At 42.4% G+C, this 18,837-nt stretch overlaps 1 protein-coding gene across 6 annotated transcripts in view; it reads right to left on the bottom strand.

Moving 5' to 3' along the window:
• The window catches only part of LOC122554989 (BEN domain-containing protein 2-like), a 61,761-nt gene that overhangs the window by 31,592 nt on the left and 11,332 nt on the right, over nt 1-18,837 (bottom strand). For 5 of the 6 annotated variants that reach the window (XR_006313129.1, XM_043700494.1, XM_043700495.1 and 2 more), the window contains exons 2-7: nt 13,078-13,233; nt 11,111-11,310; nt 9,262-9,351; nt 7,465-7,539; nt 4,680-4,784; nt 1,178-1,721 (exon numbers count right to left, since the gene is read on the bottom strand). Coding sequence is in view for 5 of the 6 variants with exons in the window: in XM_043700494.1 (XP_043556429.1) it covers nt 1,178-1,721; nt 4,680-4,784; nt 7,465-7,539; nt 9,262-9,351; nt 11,111-11,310; nt 13,078-13,233 (1,170 nt within the window). In the remaining variant the exon portion in view is untranslated. Of the gene's footprint in view, nt 1-1,177; nt 1,722-4,679; nt 4,785-7,464; nt 7,540-9,261; nt 9,378-11,110; nt 11,311-13,077; nt 13,234-18,837 lie in introns of those variants that run through there. The other variant, XM_043700498.1, reaches the window with a different exon arrangement.

Here is an 18,837-nt window from a genome sequence, read left to right on the forward strand (position 1 = left end):
GGTTAGATAGGGTGGACAGGGAGAGCCTTTTTCCAAGAATGGTGATGGCGAGCACGAGGGGGCATAGCTTTAAATTGAGGGGTGATAGATATAGGACAGATGTCAGAGGTAGTCTCTTGATTCAGAGTAGTAAGGGTATGGAATGCTTTGCCTGCAATGGTAGTAGATTCGCCAACTTTAAGTACATTTAAGTTGTCACTGGACAAGCATATGGACGTACATGGAATAGTGTAGGTTAGATTGGTATGACAGGTCAGCGCAACATCGAGGGCCGAAGGGCCTGTATTGCGCTGTAATGTTCTATGTTCTATAACTAAATATATAACAATCCACTCAATTAATTTTAAGAGTAACAAGGTGGTATGGACCAGACCAGACCAGACACCCCCTCAAAACATTTTAAGAAGGTAACCTAGACCTTTGTGTTTTAATTAAAAGGACAATGTAAGAAGTGCTGCGTTCTAGATACAATTTGACTGGTCAAATTACTCAATGTTAAGCTAAACATAGTTTATTCAAACTAAAATATAACAAAAGAAAGGAGAACTTAGAATAACTTAACTCTATTGAAGATCTCAATAGATACAATAACTATTACTAATTAACTATTCCAATATAGTAACATCCCATAAATGCACCCCTTGATTAAAAAAAAGCAAATTCAGAAAACAAATTTTCTCAAATACAATGCCTGCAGTAGGAAGAGAAGGCCCAACGTTTAGCTCTAGTCGAGGGCTGGGGGGGTGGGGGGGAGAGAAAAGGAAGCATAGCTTCTACTTCTTCAAGACTTCAGCTGCTTCTGCTGAATCTAAAAGCCAAAGAAAACCCCTAGAAATCCTGGTCTGTGAGAACTGGCCGCACCCATTCAGGCTGCTTTTATTGTTCCAGCTTTTTAAAAAAAAACACAAGGCCTAACAAGCTGTTTACGTTACCACAGACTGCTCTTCACCCCTCATTCAATCTCTCGTAAAAGAAACCAGGACAAAATACACCTCTTAAAGCCTCAGCATTGTCACACAGATAAACAATAAAAAAAGTCTCATGTAGTAAACACGAAACGTTCCAGTGATTTCAGTTTCTGATTTAAAGCATCAGCAGTTCTTTTGGTTTTTACTATGCATTGATTTTGAACTCACTGAAATGAAAACATACTTTTTGGTATTTGATTATTACCCACCTAAACTCATTGTATCTGTGGACGAGGATGAAGGAACTTCAGGCTGGGAAAAGCTGGTTTGCTCTGCAGGACTGTCTGCAGTTTTTACATTACTGAACGCCTCTCTTTCTTGGGAAGTACAACTATCCAGAAATGGTCTTCGGGTGGGTTGCACTACATCACTGGCTTCTGAAGAAGTAGGTACCCTGTTGTCTTGCTCAGCAGGAGCCTTCCCTTGGGCAAAGTCAGAAATGCCAATAACTGTTCCAGAGCACTGTACTGGAGCTTCTTTTAAAGACTGGACAGAGTGAATTGTGGGCAGAGGAGGGCTTGCTCTTCTTGCACTGCTGTACACTATTTGCGGCTGAGGCGAGGATCGTACGGGATTGCTTGGAATTGGAACCGCCACTGGCTCTTTCTCTACTCGTATCATGACCGGGGAAGGGTGGGACCCTGCATCCGGTGGTGGCATCCTGATCCTCACCTCCCTCTCCACGGGCTTCTGTACTTTCATTTTGGTGAGCGGCATCTGGTGGGTGTTTCCATAGGATACAGTCGTCAGTCTCTGCAAATAACAATTAGAATTAACAAGCAAGGAAGGGAAAGACCGGAGAATCCCAAAATGGAGGCAACATCACCTTCCCAATGGGTGCTGCATCCAAATTAAACTCTCCATTAACAATCTTTTCTTTTCCAGTCAGTAGCATTGAAAAATACTTGTTTTCATAACAGATACAAAACACAGGCAAAGAGGTTTACCTTCCAGTTAATGTGGCTGTGGACAGAACAGCAAGAATTCATCTCCTCTCATCACCTGTTTAAGGTCATTTGGTAAGTGCAGTCCTTTAGCCAGAACTTGGCCTCAGGAGCAATACATTGACATGTACATACTGCACCACATTTAACGTGGCTAAACGTGGTACATTTCCGGTTCAAACAATCTGGATTAATAAAAGCACAAACTGACCTGAACTAATACGCTTAAATCCTAAGGAAAAATGTTTTAATCTAATTTTCAAGTCAACAATGACAAAGGAACTGCAAATCTACGATGCTGTGATCCTGGCCAGTCAGGTTACACTTGTGTCTTGGTTTTGTGAAGACTGTGCAATCAGGACACTTCAATGAAACAGTGAATTATACTGAATCCATTGGCTTCTCTCAGTCTCACCTTTTACAAGAATCACAGCATTTTTAAGCCCTTAACGGGACATAAAAGATGCCAAAGCACTCAATCAGCTTCACACTTACTGTGAACATAGAACATTAGAGTGCAGTACAGGCCCTTCGGACCTCAATGTTGCGCCGACCTATGAAACCAATCTAAAGCCCATCTAACCTACACTGTTCCATTATCATCCGTAAATTTATCTAATCTTTCTTTCAGTTCCTTTCTTTCAAAGTGGGGGGGGGGGGTGTTGGTTGACAGTGAGTTGTGTGGATGGGGAGGGAGGCAGCAGGCCAGCTCATTGCAGAGTCACTGAGCTGTGTGAGTGACTCTACCTACAGTGAACTGAAGATGAGGAAGCTGTTTCAGAGCCCTCTCCTCACATCCACTATCAAAGTTTACCTGCAGCATCCTGGTATAGAGGAGACAAAAACAAAATGGGGCAGGAATTGTCCCCTGCAGTGGTATTTTCACATTGCAGTAGGAGAGGTACAGCAGTCTTGGCAGGAGGAAAATCCAGGTCAGGGATAGTAAAGCAGTAGCAGGCCTCCCTGCCACAGTTCACCCTCTTTTTCAAACCAAATATGAAACAACAGTGTAGTGATTCTGCTTTTATTATTGATCTCCCACACAGTGTTGTCTCTTGTTGCTCTCAGCTCTCTCACCCGCTGCACAGAAGCACTTTGCAAAGGCTGCATCTGACTGATGAGCTAAAGGACATAGAACATTACAGCGCAGTACAGGCCCTTCGGCCCTCAACATTGGTTTCACAGGTCAGGGCAATCTGAAGCCTATCTATCCTACAGTATTCCATTTTCACCCATATGTTTATCCAATGACCATTTGGATGCCCTTAAAGTTGACGAGTCTATTACTGTTCCACACCCCTACTACTCTCTGAGGAAAGAAACAACCTCTGACATCTGCCCTATATCCATCACCCCTCAATTTAAAGCTATGCCCCCTCATGCTCACCATCACCATCCAAGGAAAAAGGCTCTCATTGTCCACCCTGTCTAACCTTCTGATTATATGTCTCAATGAAGTCACCTCTCAACCTTTTTCTCTCTAACGAAAACAGTCTCAAGTCCCTCAGCCTTTTCCCATAAAACCTTCCCTCCATACCAGGCAACATCCTAGTAAATCTCCTCTGTACCCTTTCCAAAACTTCTACATCCTTCCTATTATACGGTGACCAGAACTGTACACAGTACTCCTATTTTCACACTTTCCAGAATTGTTAACACCCTCTCCTTAACATTCCCGTCTAGTCTAGTAGGCAGGATTTGGAATTAATGCCACTAAGGTGAACTCATAGAAGGATTTGAGCAGATGACAAAAGTGCAGGAAGTTTTTTAAAAATCATTCATGAAATGGGAGTGTTGCTGGCTGGGCCAACATCCGTAACCCATTCCAGTCTTCCACTGAGAGTGTGCACTGTTGTTGTGCTGCAGTATAAGCCAGGCCTCTCAAGCTAATTCGTTATAATTTATTATTTTCATGGCATGTATCAGTGGCAGTGGCACATTTATTGTCGATGCTAAATTGTTGTGAGGTGGTGGTGGTGAGCTGCATTCTTGAATCACTGTAGTTTATCTCGTGTAGATGCAACCTCTGTGCGGTTAAGGACAGCGTTCCATCACTTTGACCCAGTGACACTGAAGGAATAACAATATCTTTCCAAGTCAGGATGATGAGTGGCTTGGAGGGGAACCTGCAGGTGATGGTGATCCCATATACCTACTGCCCTTGCACTTCTAGATGGTTGTGGTCATGAGTTCACAACATGCTTTCCAAGGGTGAATTTCTGGAGTGCATGCTGTCAATGGTACACACTGCTACCTCAATTGTGGAGGAAGAGAGTATCGAAAGTGCTGGATTGGGTGCCAACCAAAAAGAATTGTCCTGCATGATGTTGAACTTGTTGAGCATTGCTGGGGCTACACTCATCTCAGCAAATGGTGAGTATTCCATCACATTCCTGTCTCGTGCCTTGTAGATGCTGGACAGGCTTTGAAGAGTAGGAGTAGGAGTTGTGTTACTTGTTATAAAATTCACAGCCTCTGACCAGCTCTGCAACCCCATTAGTTACGTGGCTAAACCAGTTCAGTTTCTGATCAACACCCCAGAATTTTGAAATATCTTACTTTACAACACGAGAGATTGAAAAAGACGCTTAAAAGGCTAAACTTCTGTTTAGGCTTAAATCAAAGGGCTTGAAATAAGTTTTGTGCAGATTCACATCTATTTGCAAAACGAGCTGATCCACAAGGCACTTGATGCCTTTATCCAGTAATAGCCGAGTTTCATTGCGCATACACCACATCTTTTTGCCTAAATCACAGCATTACTCACCGGTTTGAAAAACATTGGTTTCATTCTCCCCTGGTGCATCTCTGTGACTCTACGATGCAAAACATCAAATTTCTTATCCAGTCTCTGGATAGCAGCATACATTACCTGACAGAGAAATGAAAGACATGGAATTCACTGTATACAAAGCAGTTAGAGTGGTTTTTCTTCCATTTTGTTGCAAAATGCAGAAAGATTGAACCACACATGACCTGTATCAAATACACAGAACTATAAATCAACTCAAACCACAAAGGTTGTGGATCGAAGGGCATTTAGGGTCAGCTTGCATTGGTAATTTAAAAAAAAATTTTCATGTGGAGAGTTTTTTTGCTGTTGGTAACTGGGATTACAAAATGCAACAACTTGAGTTTATGCCCAACTTGAGTTTATGTCCGTTGTACGGTCAATCATAACATTAGCAAATGATTCATTCATCCTGGTTACCAGTTTGGGACATCCCAAGATTAGGTTGTGGAAATTATGGGAACATGTTTGATTCATTGGGTGTTACTGGGAATGAAAGGAAGACTTGCAAACTCCCCACACAGAATATGGAATTCTCTGCTCCAATAGTGCAGTGGCTGAATTCTTTTCAAGGGACATAATGAAAAAAATAAATATTACAGGGTTTGTGGGAGATGCAAGAAAATATGTATCGAGGTGGCATATGTGGAGAACCGTTCCAGTGTTTTCACTATGATGATGAGATCTGTCCCACACCGTAACATTATATTATTCCAGGTACCAATAGCAAGGAGTTGCTGTTGAGACACATGGAGAGAGGAAGGTCAACCTTTATCATGAAAAAGCAACTGGGTCTCAATTACATCAAGGTAGAGAAAATAGGTTTATTCCTTAAACATCTTTGATCCAGTTGGAAGGTGAATGACATTAGGTGGAGTTTGGGGTAGGGTGTTTACAGTGGCCTTCCATCGTTGGTATCTGGGTTCACACCCACTACAGGCCAACAAAAGCCTGGACTATCGGATGGTTGTGTGTGAAATGAATTTGTACAGGCACAGCCTACTTCCTCGGTGACTCTGATGTTCAAATGTGATGTCTGCCGGAAGGGCCACAGCGCGGCCTGTGAGACGGAAGAAGGGAGGCACAATTTTAAAAAGGCAGGGGCAGTACTTCATTTCAGGCAGTGATGCAAAATGGGCACTATCCGAGGGTTATACATTATGCCTGATGTTTATTTCTACTTTGGAAAATTCAAGATCAGACACGGTGCATTAGGAGCAGCTGATCCGATACAAACGAGATACCATCTCCCAGATGAAACTCAATCCCAGAATCACCACATTGAAATTAATTTCAAATTGTAAATATTTTCAAATCAGCCTGTTCAGAGATGTTAACACGCACCGCTGGACTTGAACCCAGGTCTCCTGGCTTAGATGTGGGGACATGTGACAAAGCTGTCACTTTAACAAAGTTATTTTGTTTCTTTTTAAAAAGAAAGAGGTCGTAAAGGCAAAGGTGCCAAAATATCTGGGCCTAGTATAACAAGGGCAGGGGACTGGCTGGTACTCCCAATTCAGGTTTTTTCTAGTTTGGTTTAAGTTGTAGCAGAGAAGCAGATGCAGAGCAAAGCTTCCATGCTTCAACAGATGATCCCTGCCTGGCTTTTCTGTCTGAAATCTCTCCTGCCTGCAAGAACCTGCGTTTGAACTACCGTTCGCCAAGGGGTGTGTTCATGGGATGTTACGAGAATTGGAACAGCACCTTAGTTAAGTTGCTTCACTGAATCGGTTGAGTTTTCAAGTTGATAAGATATTCTAAATTTTGTTTTCTTTCATTCGTATTTCAACTGCAGTGTTTAAATAAATTCCGTTTCGCTTAAAGCTGAGTGGTGTGGCCAGCTGCATCACACCTGGAACACCCACTTCAGATCTGACTTTAAAATAAGAAAAAGTAGGATCTGGGCTAAACAAAACTCAGCTATTACTGGGCTAAAATATCTTGAGATATTTTGAAGGGGTCTGACCTGGTCCATAACGGACACCACTACAGTGCAATTAGAACCCTTTGGTTTTAATCTGTACATGCTCGAAAGCAATCGGAGGATTTTAATTCCTCATGGGTTCTCTTAATTTGTATCAACTGGGTATTAAACTGCATTCAGGTAATGGGCATGAACTGGGGAGTTGTTTCTGCTTCAGAGGGGCCCTCTTGCAGTGGTGTCCCTACCTCTGGACAGAGACACCGGGTTCAAGGCCCACTTGCATCAGAAGTGTGCATCAACATCCCAGAACAGGTTGATTAGAAAAATAGGTTTCTGCAGTTGTTGGGTGTGGAGATGCATGTTTGTAACAAGTATCTCTGTAAATGAAAGCTTATAAAGTATAAAGACTAGACTCCAGCTCTACATTTCGCTGCCTGGAGTATCATCAGATAATAGTCCAACAGGTTTATTTGAAAGTACAAGCTTTCGGAGGGTCAGGTAACCTGACGAAGGAGCAGCGCTCTGAAAGCTTGTACTTCCAGATAAACCTGTTAGACTATAACCTGGGGTGCTTTGATTTTTAAACTTTGTCCACCCCCAGTCCAACACCAGCACCTCCACATCATGGAGGATCACAGTTCTTTGTGTAGATTCTGGTCACAACTTTGAAAAATCAGGAGAACGTCCACAGAAAACCACGGTCCATGTGCTTTAAGTCGAGTTTGAACCTTAAGGCTCAACGTTACTTCTTTTTGTTGGAGATAGGAGGGGGCTCAGTTTTCAAGAAGACTTAAAGAACTGCACAGGCAGTGTGGATCATCACAGAGCTAACCTTACCTGGCAGTAATTAAGAATCTCCACCAGTGTCCTCTGCTGATCGGTAACATAGGAACCTTCTGACATATCACTGGCCTGTGTAGAGAGGAGAGGGATTGCTTCAATGCAATTGTACAAAATGTAAGTGTCTGGTCTATGCTGCCCTGAATGTACTTAAATTTTCTAAGAGGCACTATATAAGCCATTGCTTCTTTGTACCAATTTTAAAAAATTCATCTGATGCCAATTAACAATTGTTGCAGAGCAGTTTATGAGACTATCGGTTATGAGATCCTGTCTGTGATAGTAGGGAGGTGGCAAATAGAGGCTAAGGACGAGAGGTAGGAGGTGAACCTAATCCCACAGTCACCAAAATACCAGGAACCAGGACCTTCCCAGTGCAAGACCCTGCCGTGGGCCTGAGGAGGGGACCTGTCATCTCAGTGGCCAGTTGGTTTTCTTGGAGTTCCCTTAAAATGTGACAACAGCAAGTCGGAGCCTCAGCAGCCAGAATTTTAAAATGCAGTCATGGGCATTCTGGGAGTTCAAATTGGGCCACATTCGATGCCTGTCCAAAGTCCGGCCCTTCTATGGAGTGAGCCCCAGCCTCTACATCCTCCATGTTCACTTGCCTCCAACATCGTCCTTAGGACCTTAAAAATCCTGTAACTTACCTTTCAGTAAGTTCCCTGGCCTCCTGCTCTCCCCCTTCCCAGGTCACGGCTCTCCCAGTCTCCTCCCACTCGGTGAGTTTGTAAAGGGCCCCCCAGAATCTGCCTGCCCCTGTGAAAGGCTGAAAGGTCCAACCATGGGCCTTTGTATAGGAAGACATTGGGACCCTACAAAAATGAAAGTAGACCATTCCCCCAAGGTCAATGGTGACCCTGTATTTGGCTACTCCACCTTTGTTTGATCCTGGTTTCAGACCGCAATAATCGAGCTCCCGCAAGCCACAAATAGGAGAACTATAAATTTACTTATGAGTCACTGTGAGTTGTTCAGGTGACCCGGTTTGCTCTGTTGAACATGTTGTATGACTTAATCAAAATGTGATGAGAAACATAATATTTGGCAACTTATAATGACTCCTAAAAACTGCAGTTTTGGCTGACATACAAGTCAAGTTAGGAATCACTACACCTTCTATCTGGGTTTATGATGGCGTCTGGATTAAATCTCCCTCACTTTACTCATAACAATTTTCAATCCTGATCAGAATTTGTCAAAAAAGAATGTTTTAAAGAAAATGAAGATAGAAAACATCAAATAACATGCAAGCTGCTTGCCAGGACCCTTCACTATATAATCATTTGCTGAACCAAAAACTGCTGTGTCCTACAATTCCTCTTTTAAAGATTTTTAAAATAATGGCAGCTTGGTGGTTCCATCCTGTTCCCGAAGACAATTCATCAGAGGATCAGTTTTCAATACAACCTGCAATGAAGGAAGGAAGATGCCAAAGGAGAGAAGGAAGACTTTGAAGGAGAGAAGGTAAAACACTGCATCCTAATACTGAGTATCTCCAAGGGCAGTAGCAATTACCTCACTGACTGTTAAAAGATTATAGAAGAATATGCCACGCTGACCTTTTTCAGAAAGATAGTCGCATTTTTGAACACATAGGCAAGCTAGATGAATCTGCCAAAAGCATTTTACAACTCATAACTTTAAAAGGTCATCTGTGCACGGTATCTATACTTTTTAAGCAAGAACTTTTTAAAAACCATTTGGGTGCATCAGGAGCACACATTAAGTGAGACAAAAAACAAACGTAACAAGATGTGACAGGACAGTGTCTGTAAAACTCTGTTTACTCACACATTCATAGTCAGCACTGTAGTCATAAACAAAGTCGCCATTTTCTTCATAGTCCACATATTCTCCAGTGTCTCTGGTTCTGATCGGAGGCTGTAGATAATTTACACACATACAAACTGCTTAGCAGCAGGGGAAGACAAATCAAATAAAATTCTATTTGTACAGTGACCATTGGATGAGGCAAAAGTTACTCTTTTGTAGCTTTAAAGTGAAAGAGACATACCTGTGAACCTAAACAATTGCACACATTATAAGAATTACATATAAAAGATGATACTAATCTCCAAGCATACTTATTAGTGACTATGACTAGTCTGGCTTTCTGCTGTGCCCGGAGCTTTGTGCCCTGTCTTGATATTAAGTGTTTAGTTCAGAATTTGTTAGCAACCAACAAATGTCTGAATGGCTAAGTTAATGCCGCCATTCTTGGGCTCTTTCTTCTAACTACAATATTTTGATTTTGGTCTTTCAATCATCATGAAAAGGAAGTGATAATTATTCAAATTATTCAGGCCCCTTCACTTGAACGATACAGACTTTCATTGATTGTGGAATGAGTGAGTGTTCTGTTGACTCAGGAGAGGATTAGTTAGCTGGAGATCCCTTTCGGGGGTTAAGTGAGATTCTTTATATGAGAAGGAGCAGGTACCCCATTGCTACAAAGTTGCAATTTGAGAATCCTTTGATAGCTGGGAAGCGTCTTCAATAGCCAGGAGGTGAATGGTTGCATTTCTGAACTAACCAGAGGAACAAAATGGAGAGAATTTCAGGAAAAAAAGGCCTCTCTCCTTCGTCTGATGCCACTGCATCATTCAGTGGGACTCAGTACCTCCAAATGCACTACAGCATTTACTTCACTTACTTAATGACGATGGCAGGGCCACCAACAACAACAATTAATGCAAACAGCCATAACCGTTCACAACTGCAACATTCACCCGTATTATCTACCACAAACAATTCAAGTTACAGAACACTGTTGTCACTAACATGTATGTAACATGTCTGTCAGACTTTCCCATGTTGACCTCTTTGTTTTAGATGTACTAATGTTGCCTTTCCAAAAAAGTAAACTTCAGGCAAAAAAAAAAGAAGTAAATTTCAAGCGTTCATCTGACATTACCTGCAAATTTTTCAATGAAATAAAGCGCAAGGTCCAACTAGTTTGCCTTCTTTCAGCCCAGTAACGAAGTGCACAAGAACGGAACAAAAGAAACAATATCCTAACAGGATCTGGCTGCATGTCTGGATGCAAGAATGTGCACTAGTTTTTTTCCTTCTGTGGCCATATGACAACAGCTGAGGTGTAGACACACAGTGTAATATCCTGTGCCTGTGTGAAGGAAAGTAACAGTGGCATTGTGGCTTCATGGTTAGCACTGCTGCACCACAGCGCCAGGGTTCTGGGTTCAATTCCAGCCTTGGGCAACAATGTGGAATGTGCACATTCTTCCCCCTGTCTGTGTGGGTTTCTCTCCACTGTCCAAACGACTGGTTTGGTGGATTGACCATGGGAAATGCAGGGTTACTGGGTAGGGGTTTGGGTCAAGGCCGAGATGCTCTTTGGAGGGTCGGTGTGGACTTGATGGGCTGAATGGTCTGCTTCCACACTCTGGGGGATTCTATAAATCGATTGAATAGCTTAGCCACTTTATGTAATTAAAGGCTTCAGGTGAATAGACCCATCATAAAATGGCTAATTTGCTCACCAAATAAAGGAACCAAACACTCAGGCATCCAAAACCAACAGAGTAGAAATTCAGTGGGGATTCTTTTTCAAATGTTTAATAAGTTGCATTTTTATTTCTCTGCGAGCATTTTCATTCTCGCACGGGGTAGCAATACCTACTGCATTATGGATCGCAATTTTCCTTCTTTTGGGTCTGTACGTATAAGTGTATTCACCGGCCCTATGTCGAGCCTCATGTGACATGGCTCCAGGTGAAACGGCATTTCTGTTTGGCAGACACTCCTGTGATGAATTTCCTGTTGTTTCATTGTTACTCACACGCGGAGCATTAGCTGAGCCTTCTGCTCCGGATTTCTGTACTAGAGATCAGAGAATGGGAAAAGGAAAAGAGTCAAAAGTTCTTCTCAAAAACCTATATTTTTTTTAAAAAAAGTGACACATATTAAAAGGTCAATAACGTCCATGCCAAATCTAAATGCAAAATATAGTGGCTGCCAGAATGTGGAGCTCCCCAGCCAGAATACTTGAGTGCACAGCACAGAGGTGACCTGAGGTTTTGCAATGCACTGGGCAGTGCTTAATTTAGGTCACCATACGTCAAGAGGGAGCTACAAGTAGGGACAAGGGTCCAATAGCAAGAATTTCATATGAAACGTAGCACAGCAATGCCTAAGGTGAAAATTGAAAGATGGGATAGACAGAATACCGTCCCCCACCCCCCCTGAAAGAGCAAAGGTGCAATATGAACCCCATCACTGGCTCTGCTCCTTTCTCACTTGTGTCACACACACACACACACTTCCCAACAACACCAGCCCCAGCTCTCCCGTCCCCATCTAGATGCCAGCTTCCTTATCCTCCCCAGCCCTTGGGCACCCACCCTCTCCCTGCCATCCATGTGCCAACAAGCTCATGCCTTTGATGACCTCCAGCACTTGGGATTGGTGGCACTGCCTGTGACCCCAGCAATGGGCACTGCTCCCAGTGGCACTGCTGCCACTACAGAGCTGCCAGCCAATGATGGCTGGTCAACAGCTCTCCGAGCCCGGACTTCCTCCAGCACAAGGGGCAGGTACCTTCCCTTCAGCCACCTCCTGCCCTGTTGGAGTGTAAAATAGCTGGAGGGCATCAGTAAGACATGTGTTCCCACTCATTCTTCGGATGACAGGGGTTAATCTAACAGGAGTGAAAATTATTTCGAAAGGATATTTAAAAATGTTTATTTGAAGACAAATGATCAAAATAATTAGACAGTTGTAATCGAGGACTAAATATGTAGCTTACGATAGAAATCACAGCTAATTACAGTAACAGGAAGAGAGAGATTTCACACAGCCAATGATGAAAAATACAAATCATTATTGTAAATGCAAAATGTGGTGGAGATTGATGAGCTCCACGCACAAACAGCATGTGACAATCACAGAAGGGTAGCTGAAAAATGATGAAGCCTGGGTGCTTAGTATGCAAGAATTTAATATGATCAGAAAATGTGAGGAAGGCATAAAGGGAAGCTGGCTGGCTGCATTGACTACAGATGATATTGCTAGGTTGGAAAGGGAGGAGGTCCTTGAGGAGCAAGGACAGAATCCATTTGATTTGGAGTTGAAAAGCATAGAGAATAAGATAATGCTTCTGGTGATCTTATATTACAGTACAAGAGAGGGAGGGGGAGGGGGAGAGGGAGCGGGAGAGGCAGAACACCAAATATGCAGATGTGCAAAAGCTATAGAGGTGTGACCTTAGGTTTCCAAATATTGACTGGAATAACGTAAAAGGAAAGGAAAGGGAGCAAGTAACAAAATATATTCAGGAGAACTTTCTTGATTGATATGTTCTTGGTTCACCTACAATAAGACATTGCTGGATCTGGTGCTGTGAGTGAGGTGGGCAAGTCGATGAAGTTTTGGTGAAGGAATACCTGAGACAGAAGTGGACCAACTAGTTGACTCTATAGAGAGCTGGCATGGGATGAATGCCCTCTTTCAGTGCCATAACATCTCTATGTCTCCGAGTGGCTGTTTCTTAGCATCTTTTAAGTTTGTCACTGCCAACAAATGTATTCTTCTTAGAACAGAAAGGAACAAATAATGAGGGTCTAGTTGTTAATCAGTATGGTTACTTACCATAAACTACAGCAGTTAGGTATCTTTTTTGGTTGCTTGCTTGTGAAAGGTCTTCAGTAGTAAGGGACGATGAACCATTTGGAATGTCCATCACTTCTGCTCCATTAAATATCACAGCTTCTGTATCATCTTCGACTTTAACTCTCAGATACGAATCTGCAGCAAAGTTTTAAAAAAGAACTGCTGATAAAAATTAAACAGTGCGCCATGACATATTTGAAATATTTATATTTTGATTTCTGTACCTCACCACTGAGATGTAATTCAAAAACAGAACTGACAAGATTATGATCACGATGGCCTATAATTAAAAACTGTACATGCAGTGAAATAAAAACATTCTGAACAAGAGTCATATCAGACTTAAAACAGGAACTCAACACTCTCTCCATTGTGCTGCTAATTCCTGGCAGCTGCTCCACTATTGCTGAGTTTCTCCAGCATTTTCTGTTTTTATTTCAAATTTCCAACATCTGCAGCACATTGCTGTAATATGACGTCTGAATCACACACTGGTTTGGACCATTCTTAACAGAAAATGCCTTTGATAGCAAGCTCAGTCCAAAGTCAAACCTTAAATAAAAATGCAAAACCCCCTCCCTTGAACAACTAACATTTCTTTCAGTTCCTTGTTGTTATATGTTGTGGTTGTAGGAATTCTCTGCTTTGGGCTCCTGTTCTGGCCAGCTCTGAGTCACTAATTGGCGGAAGGAAGGGACTGCTTTCCAAGTAACACGCTCTGTCACGCTCCAATTTTGTTATTTATAATATTTTACAATCCTGCAGCATTACATGGCTTCCAGTTTCAGAATGACCTACTATCAATAATCCCCTTATTTGCCTTCTCTTTTGATATCTCTCTCTGGGTTCTGTCTCCACCTATCCCACTCACCTCTCCCCACCTATTCGCTCGTTCCCATCCCCACACCCCCCAATCCCCATCCACCCCCCTCAACCTCACCTTCAGCAAAAAGACTGGCTTTTTCCTCACTGACCTCGGTTCTGAAGGGTCACCGGACACAAAATGTTAACTGAGCTTAAGTCTCCACAGGTGCTGCCAGACCTGCTGAATTTCACTCAGTTTCTGTTTTTGTTTCAGACATGTGGACAGGCTTTTGTTGGGGGTGGGGGGGGAAACGTTAGGAAGTGCACTACTCATCACAGGGTTTCAAGCTTCTGATCTGTTCTTATAGCTACTGCATTTATCTGGCTGCTTCAGTTCAGTTTCTGGTCAATAGTAACCCCTAGGATGTCAGCACTGGGTGATCCAGTGATGGTAAGGTCACCAAATGACAAGGAGAGATAACTACATTCTCTCTTATTGGAGACAGGCACACCCTGGCACTTTTGTAGCACAATTGTTATCAGACTTGGGCTGTCAAGTGATATTGTCCAGTTCGGGCTGCATATGGACACTGGCTGCTTCATAATCTGAAAATTTGTGAATAATGTAACCATTAGCGAACTTCCTCAATTCTGACCTTATAGAGAGAAGACTATTGATGTAACTGCTGAAGGTGGTCTCTCTACCTTTTCTTATTTTAGATCCATGTGAGAATCAGGCAGGATGTAAACTGATCCATTACAGTCCATTATCAGAACAGTTAAAAGCACAGTTGTAGATTGCAATAGCAGGTTAAAGGATGTAGCTCCAGAATAAACCAAACTGCTTTTGGTGTACACATAGCAGCTCATAGGTTCATAAAGGAGGCAGTGAGGTGACAGATGAAGCATGATGTATGGGTAGATGGGAAATATCTCTAAGACTGTAAGACGTAGCATGATATGGATCCAAATCCTACCATTGCCACCATCAAATGTGTGTTTATCTCTAGCAAACCCCTCAAAGTGAGATCGGGATGTGAGTGACATGGTATTGAAGAATACAACAGAACATTTCTTGCAGCTCGCTGTCGTATATGAATACAACAAAGGTCTGGGCTAGTATTAGACGTGTCAGTTACAAACAGCAGTAAGCTTTCACCACCAAGTCACTTAAGTTAAGACGGAGTAGGAGATCTTTATGCCTTCAGATATACTGACATACTAACTGAGACATAATACAACTGGAAGGCAGTAAGTGTGAGGAGAAGAGTCTCAAACAGCATTCCAAACAACTGGGACAAAATGCCAGAGAACTGAAGTGGTCTAATCAGTTCCATCTATACCAGAGTGGTTTCCAGGGTCAGTAACCCAACTTGATCATATCCCTGCCCTAGACAAATATATTGTGCATGGAAACCGTTTATATAGAGATGAGTCTACTACATTTCACCTCAATGGGAGTCTGGCCTCATGTTCCAGGTGAGGAGAAAAGTCCACACATTGTACTATACAAGGAATTTGTTACAATGCCACACAACAGATTTGTGAGGAACATTACAGGCCATGAAATTAAAAAAAACTGTAGCAACATAGGTACAAAAGTGCATAAGTGGCAGGTTATAGAGAGTAACAGTCAATGCATATATTTCTAGCTGCAGTAAGATTTGCAATGGAGCTCCTGAGGGGTTGGTATTGGGACTTGTAGTGATTGGAGCCAAGTTAACTTTGTTGATTACAAGGTCAATGATTGGGTTTGTTAACCTCGGCCAAATCAGGAAAGCCCTGGTTGACTAAGAGAACCAGGAGGTAAGAATCTACTCAGCTCCAGATGACTGGCCACAGCCAGTATACTGGGCAGAGGCAAATAAAGGGTAATGTGGTGACAGGATACCAGTCTCTGTGCTGTTATTTCAGGACTTGTGCTTTTCCTGATATATATTAATGATCTTGTATGGAATGCTATTTGGGACTCTACCCCTCACAATTGGTGTGCAGAGGACAATTTCAAAGTTTGCAAATGACACAGAACTTGGAAGAATTGCACATTGTGAGGATGACAATGGAGAACTACAAAGGATACTGTAAGGTTCATGGAGTCAGTGGACATGTGGCGGACCTGTGAGGTGATATATTTTGGTAGGACAGACACTAAAAGGAGACATAAAATAGGGGCTACCAGTCTAAAGGGCTGAGGGAACTGGGTGTACATATGCACAGACCATTGCGGTTGGCAGGGCAGTGGAGAGAGTAGTTAATGAAGCGTACTGTGTCAGGCTACTGCATACAGTATCCTGAGCTTTAATAATAAGGTCAAGAACGTAGTGCTGGAAATGCACAGAAGATCAGGCAGCATCAGAGGAGCAGGAGAATCGATCTTTCGGGCATAAGCCCTTCATCAGGAATGAGAAGGGCTTCCTGATGTCTGTAGTCCTCACTGTCTCCTTTAATAATAGGGGCATAGATTACAAGAGCAAAAAAATCATACTGAATTTGTATATGACACCTGATAGACCTCAACTGGAGTATTCTGAGTGTCATGTTATTGGAAGAAAGTGTACACATTGGAGAGAGTGCAAAAGCAATTTATACAAGAATGCTTCCGGGGAAGAGGAACTTCAGTATTGAGGATAGACTGAAGAGATTGAGACTGTCCTATTTCGAGAGAAAGACCCTAAAAGGAAATCTGATAGAGGTTTTCAAAATCGTGAACTGGCTAGATATATTTATAGGAAGAAATTGTCCCTCGTTATAAAACGAATAGGAACAACACGGCATAGATTTAAAGTGATTTGCAAAAGGACCAAATGTGATCGGAGAATAAACGTCACACAACGTATATTTAGCATATGGAATGCATTGCCTGGAAATGTTGTGGGGGCAGGTTAAATTGAAACATTCAAGAGGGCTTTGGGCAATTATCTGGAAAGAAATAATGGGCAAGGATATAGAGAAAAAGTAGGAGATTGGCTCAAGGTAACAGTTCATTTGAAAAGCCAGTGCAGACACTTTACTTTGTACAAGGATAAAGTCACAGGTTCCATGGTATAAAATTAACATTGGCATGGACAGATGCATCTACAACTGGCTGATTGATGGGGACAAGATGAAGGAGCTTTTGCCCTTTTTGGTGGTTCCTTCATCAACTGCCTTAAATAGAGGGCTTCGAATCTTTACTACACTAGAATCAAGTGAAGCAAACATCTAAATAAATATGGTCTGAGCTGATTAATTATACTTCCCATTGGAAAGCACAACAAAACACAATCACACATACTGAACCTTCCTCTTTCCAATATGACTTCCCCAGAGAAGTCTTTGGATAGTTATCAAAATGTATCCACTTTCTTGGGACCAAACTGCAAACATTTCTCAGATCCCTTGCAAAGTCTGGGACCTGTTAGCTCAAGTCTGAACTTCACTGACAATTCTTGCACATATGGCTCAAACAGAAAATGAGCAATAGCGTAGGTTTCAATTAGCACAATTCTCCACAGATGTTCTACAGTTCTTGGAATATTATCTTTCTTTGCTTTGACCTTAGTGTCCCAGATACCATTTTCTTCATTCCTGGCAGTGCTCTGTCCCACAGCAAAGATGACAGCCCAGTTGCATATAGTCACAAGGGAATTGCCTTCAACGTTGACTCCAGACTCCATGAAATCTCATTTCAAATATAGGCAAGGAAACCTCCTGCTGATTACCATTGGCACCTTTCCCCCACCCTGGCTGATTTCTCTGCTGTGTTGAAGGGGAGGAAGCACTGAGGGTGGCAAGGCGCAGAATGCACTCTAGCGGGAAAACTTCAATGTGCGGGTTGATTACCAAGTGACTTGGTAGCACTACTGCATGGTGGAATGCATTGTCTGGAAGCATGATGGAGCCAGGATAAATTAAGACATTCAAGAAAGCATTATTTCTACCCAAATAGTCACCTAACGTGCAAGGATATTGAGAATAAGCAGGAGGCTGACCCTAGGTAACGATGCTCATTTGAAAAGCCAGTGCAAACACTTTACTTTCTAGAAGTGTAAAGTCACAAGTTCCAGTACTGACCAAGCTGTTTAAGTTCTGAAGATCTACTGTTAGTCTCAGTTTCACAGAATCAAAGTTGTTATGTTGCAAAAGGAAGCTATTTGGCCCATCATGTCTTCAAATGCACATCATTGGTCATCCCTTGCATGCTATTTCTATCCAACTAACCATCTGATGCCCTCTGGTCAAGGCAGGTGGTGAAGGGACCACCTAAAAGGGCAAAAGCTATTTCATCTTGTCCTCATCAATCTACCTGTCGTAGATGCATCAGTCCATGCCAATATCAGAGGAGTGACCATTGCATAATCCTTTCACAGCTGGTGTTGAGGACGGAGGTTCTGATGAGGATGCGTAGTGTGGCATTTCCACAGAAGAATTGTAGATGATCAGTGTTGGCAAATACGATGTGATACTAAGAAACAGCTGAAGGCACTGGATACTGTAGAGACTAAGTACTGTGACAACATGCCCACCATAGTACTGAGGACATGTGCTCCAGAATCAGCCAAGCTATTCCAGTAGAGCTCTAAGACTGGCATTGGGCTAACAATGTGGAAAATGATGTAGGTAGGTTGTGTGCACAAAAGGCAGCTATATCCAACCTGGCTAATCACTGCCCTTTTACTCTACTACCAACCATCAAAGTGATGGAAAGTGCTGTTGACAATGCCATCAAGTGCTACTTACTCAGAAACAACCTGCTCATTGATGCTTAACTTGTGTTCTGCCAGGATCACTTTGCTCTTTATTTCACCATAACTTTGGTCCAATCAAATGACCTGAACTCCAGAAATGAGGTGAATGACTTCCCTCAGCGTCAAGCAAGCATTTGATTAAAGTATGGCATCAAGGGATAAAACTGGAGTCACTAGGAATCAGGGAGGAAATTACGCTCACTGGTTC

Source organism: Chiloscyllium plagiosum, chromosome 12 (genome assembly GCF_004010195.1).
Source record: "Chiloscyllium plagiosum isolate BGI_BamShark_2017 chromosome 12, ASM401019v2, whole genome shotgun sequence".
Taxonomy (NCBI): domain Eukaryota; kingdom Metazoa; phylum Chordata; class Chondrichthyes; order Orectolobiformes; family Hemiscylliidae; genus Chiloscyllium; species Chiloscyllium plagiosum.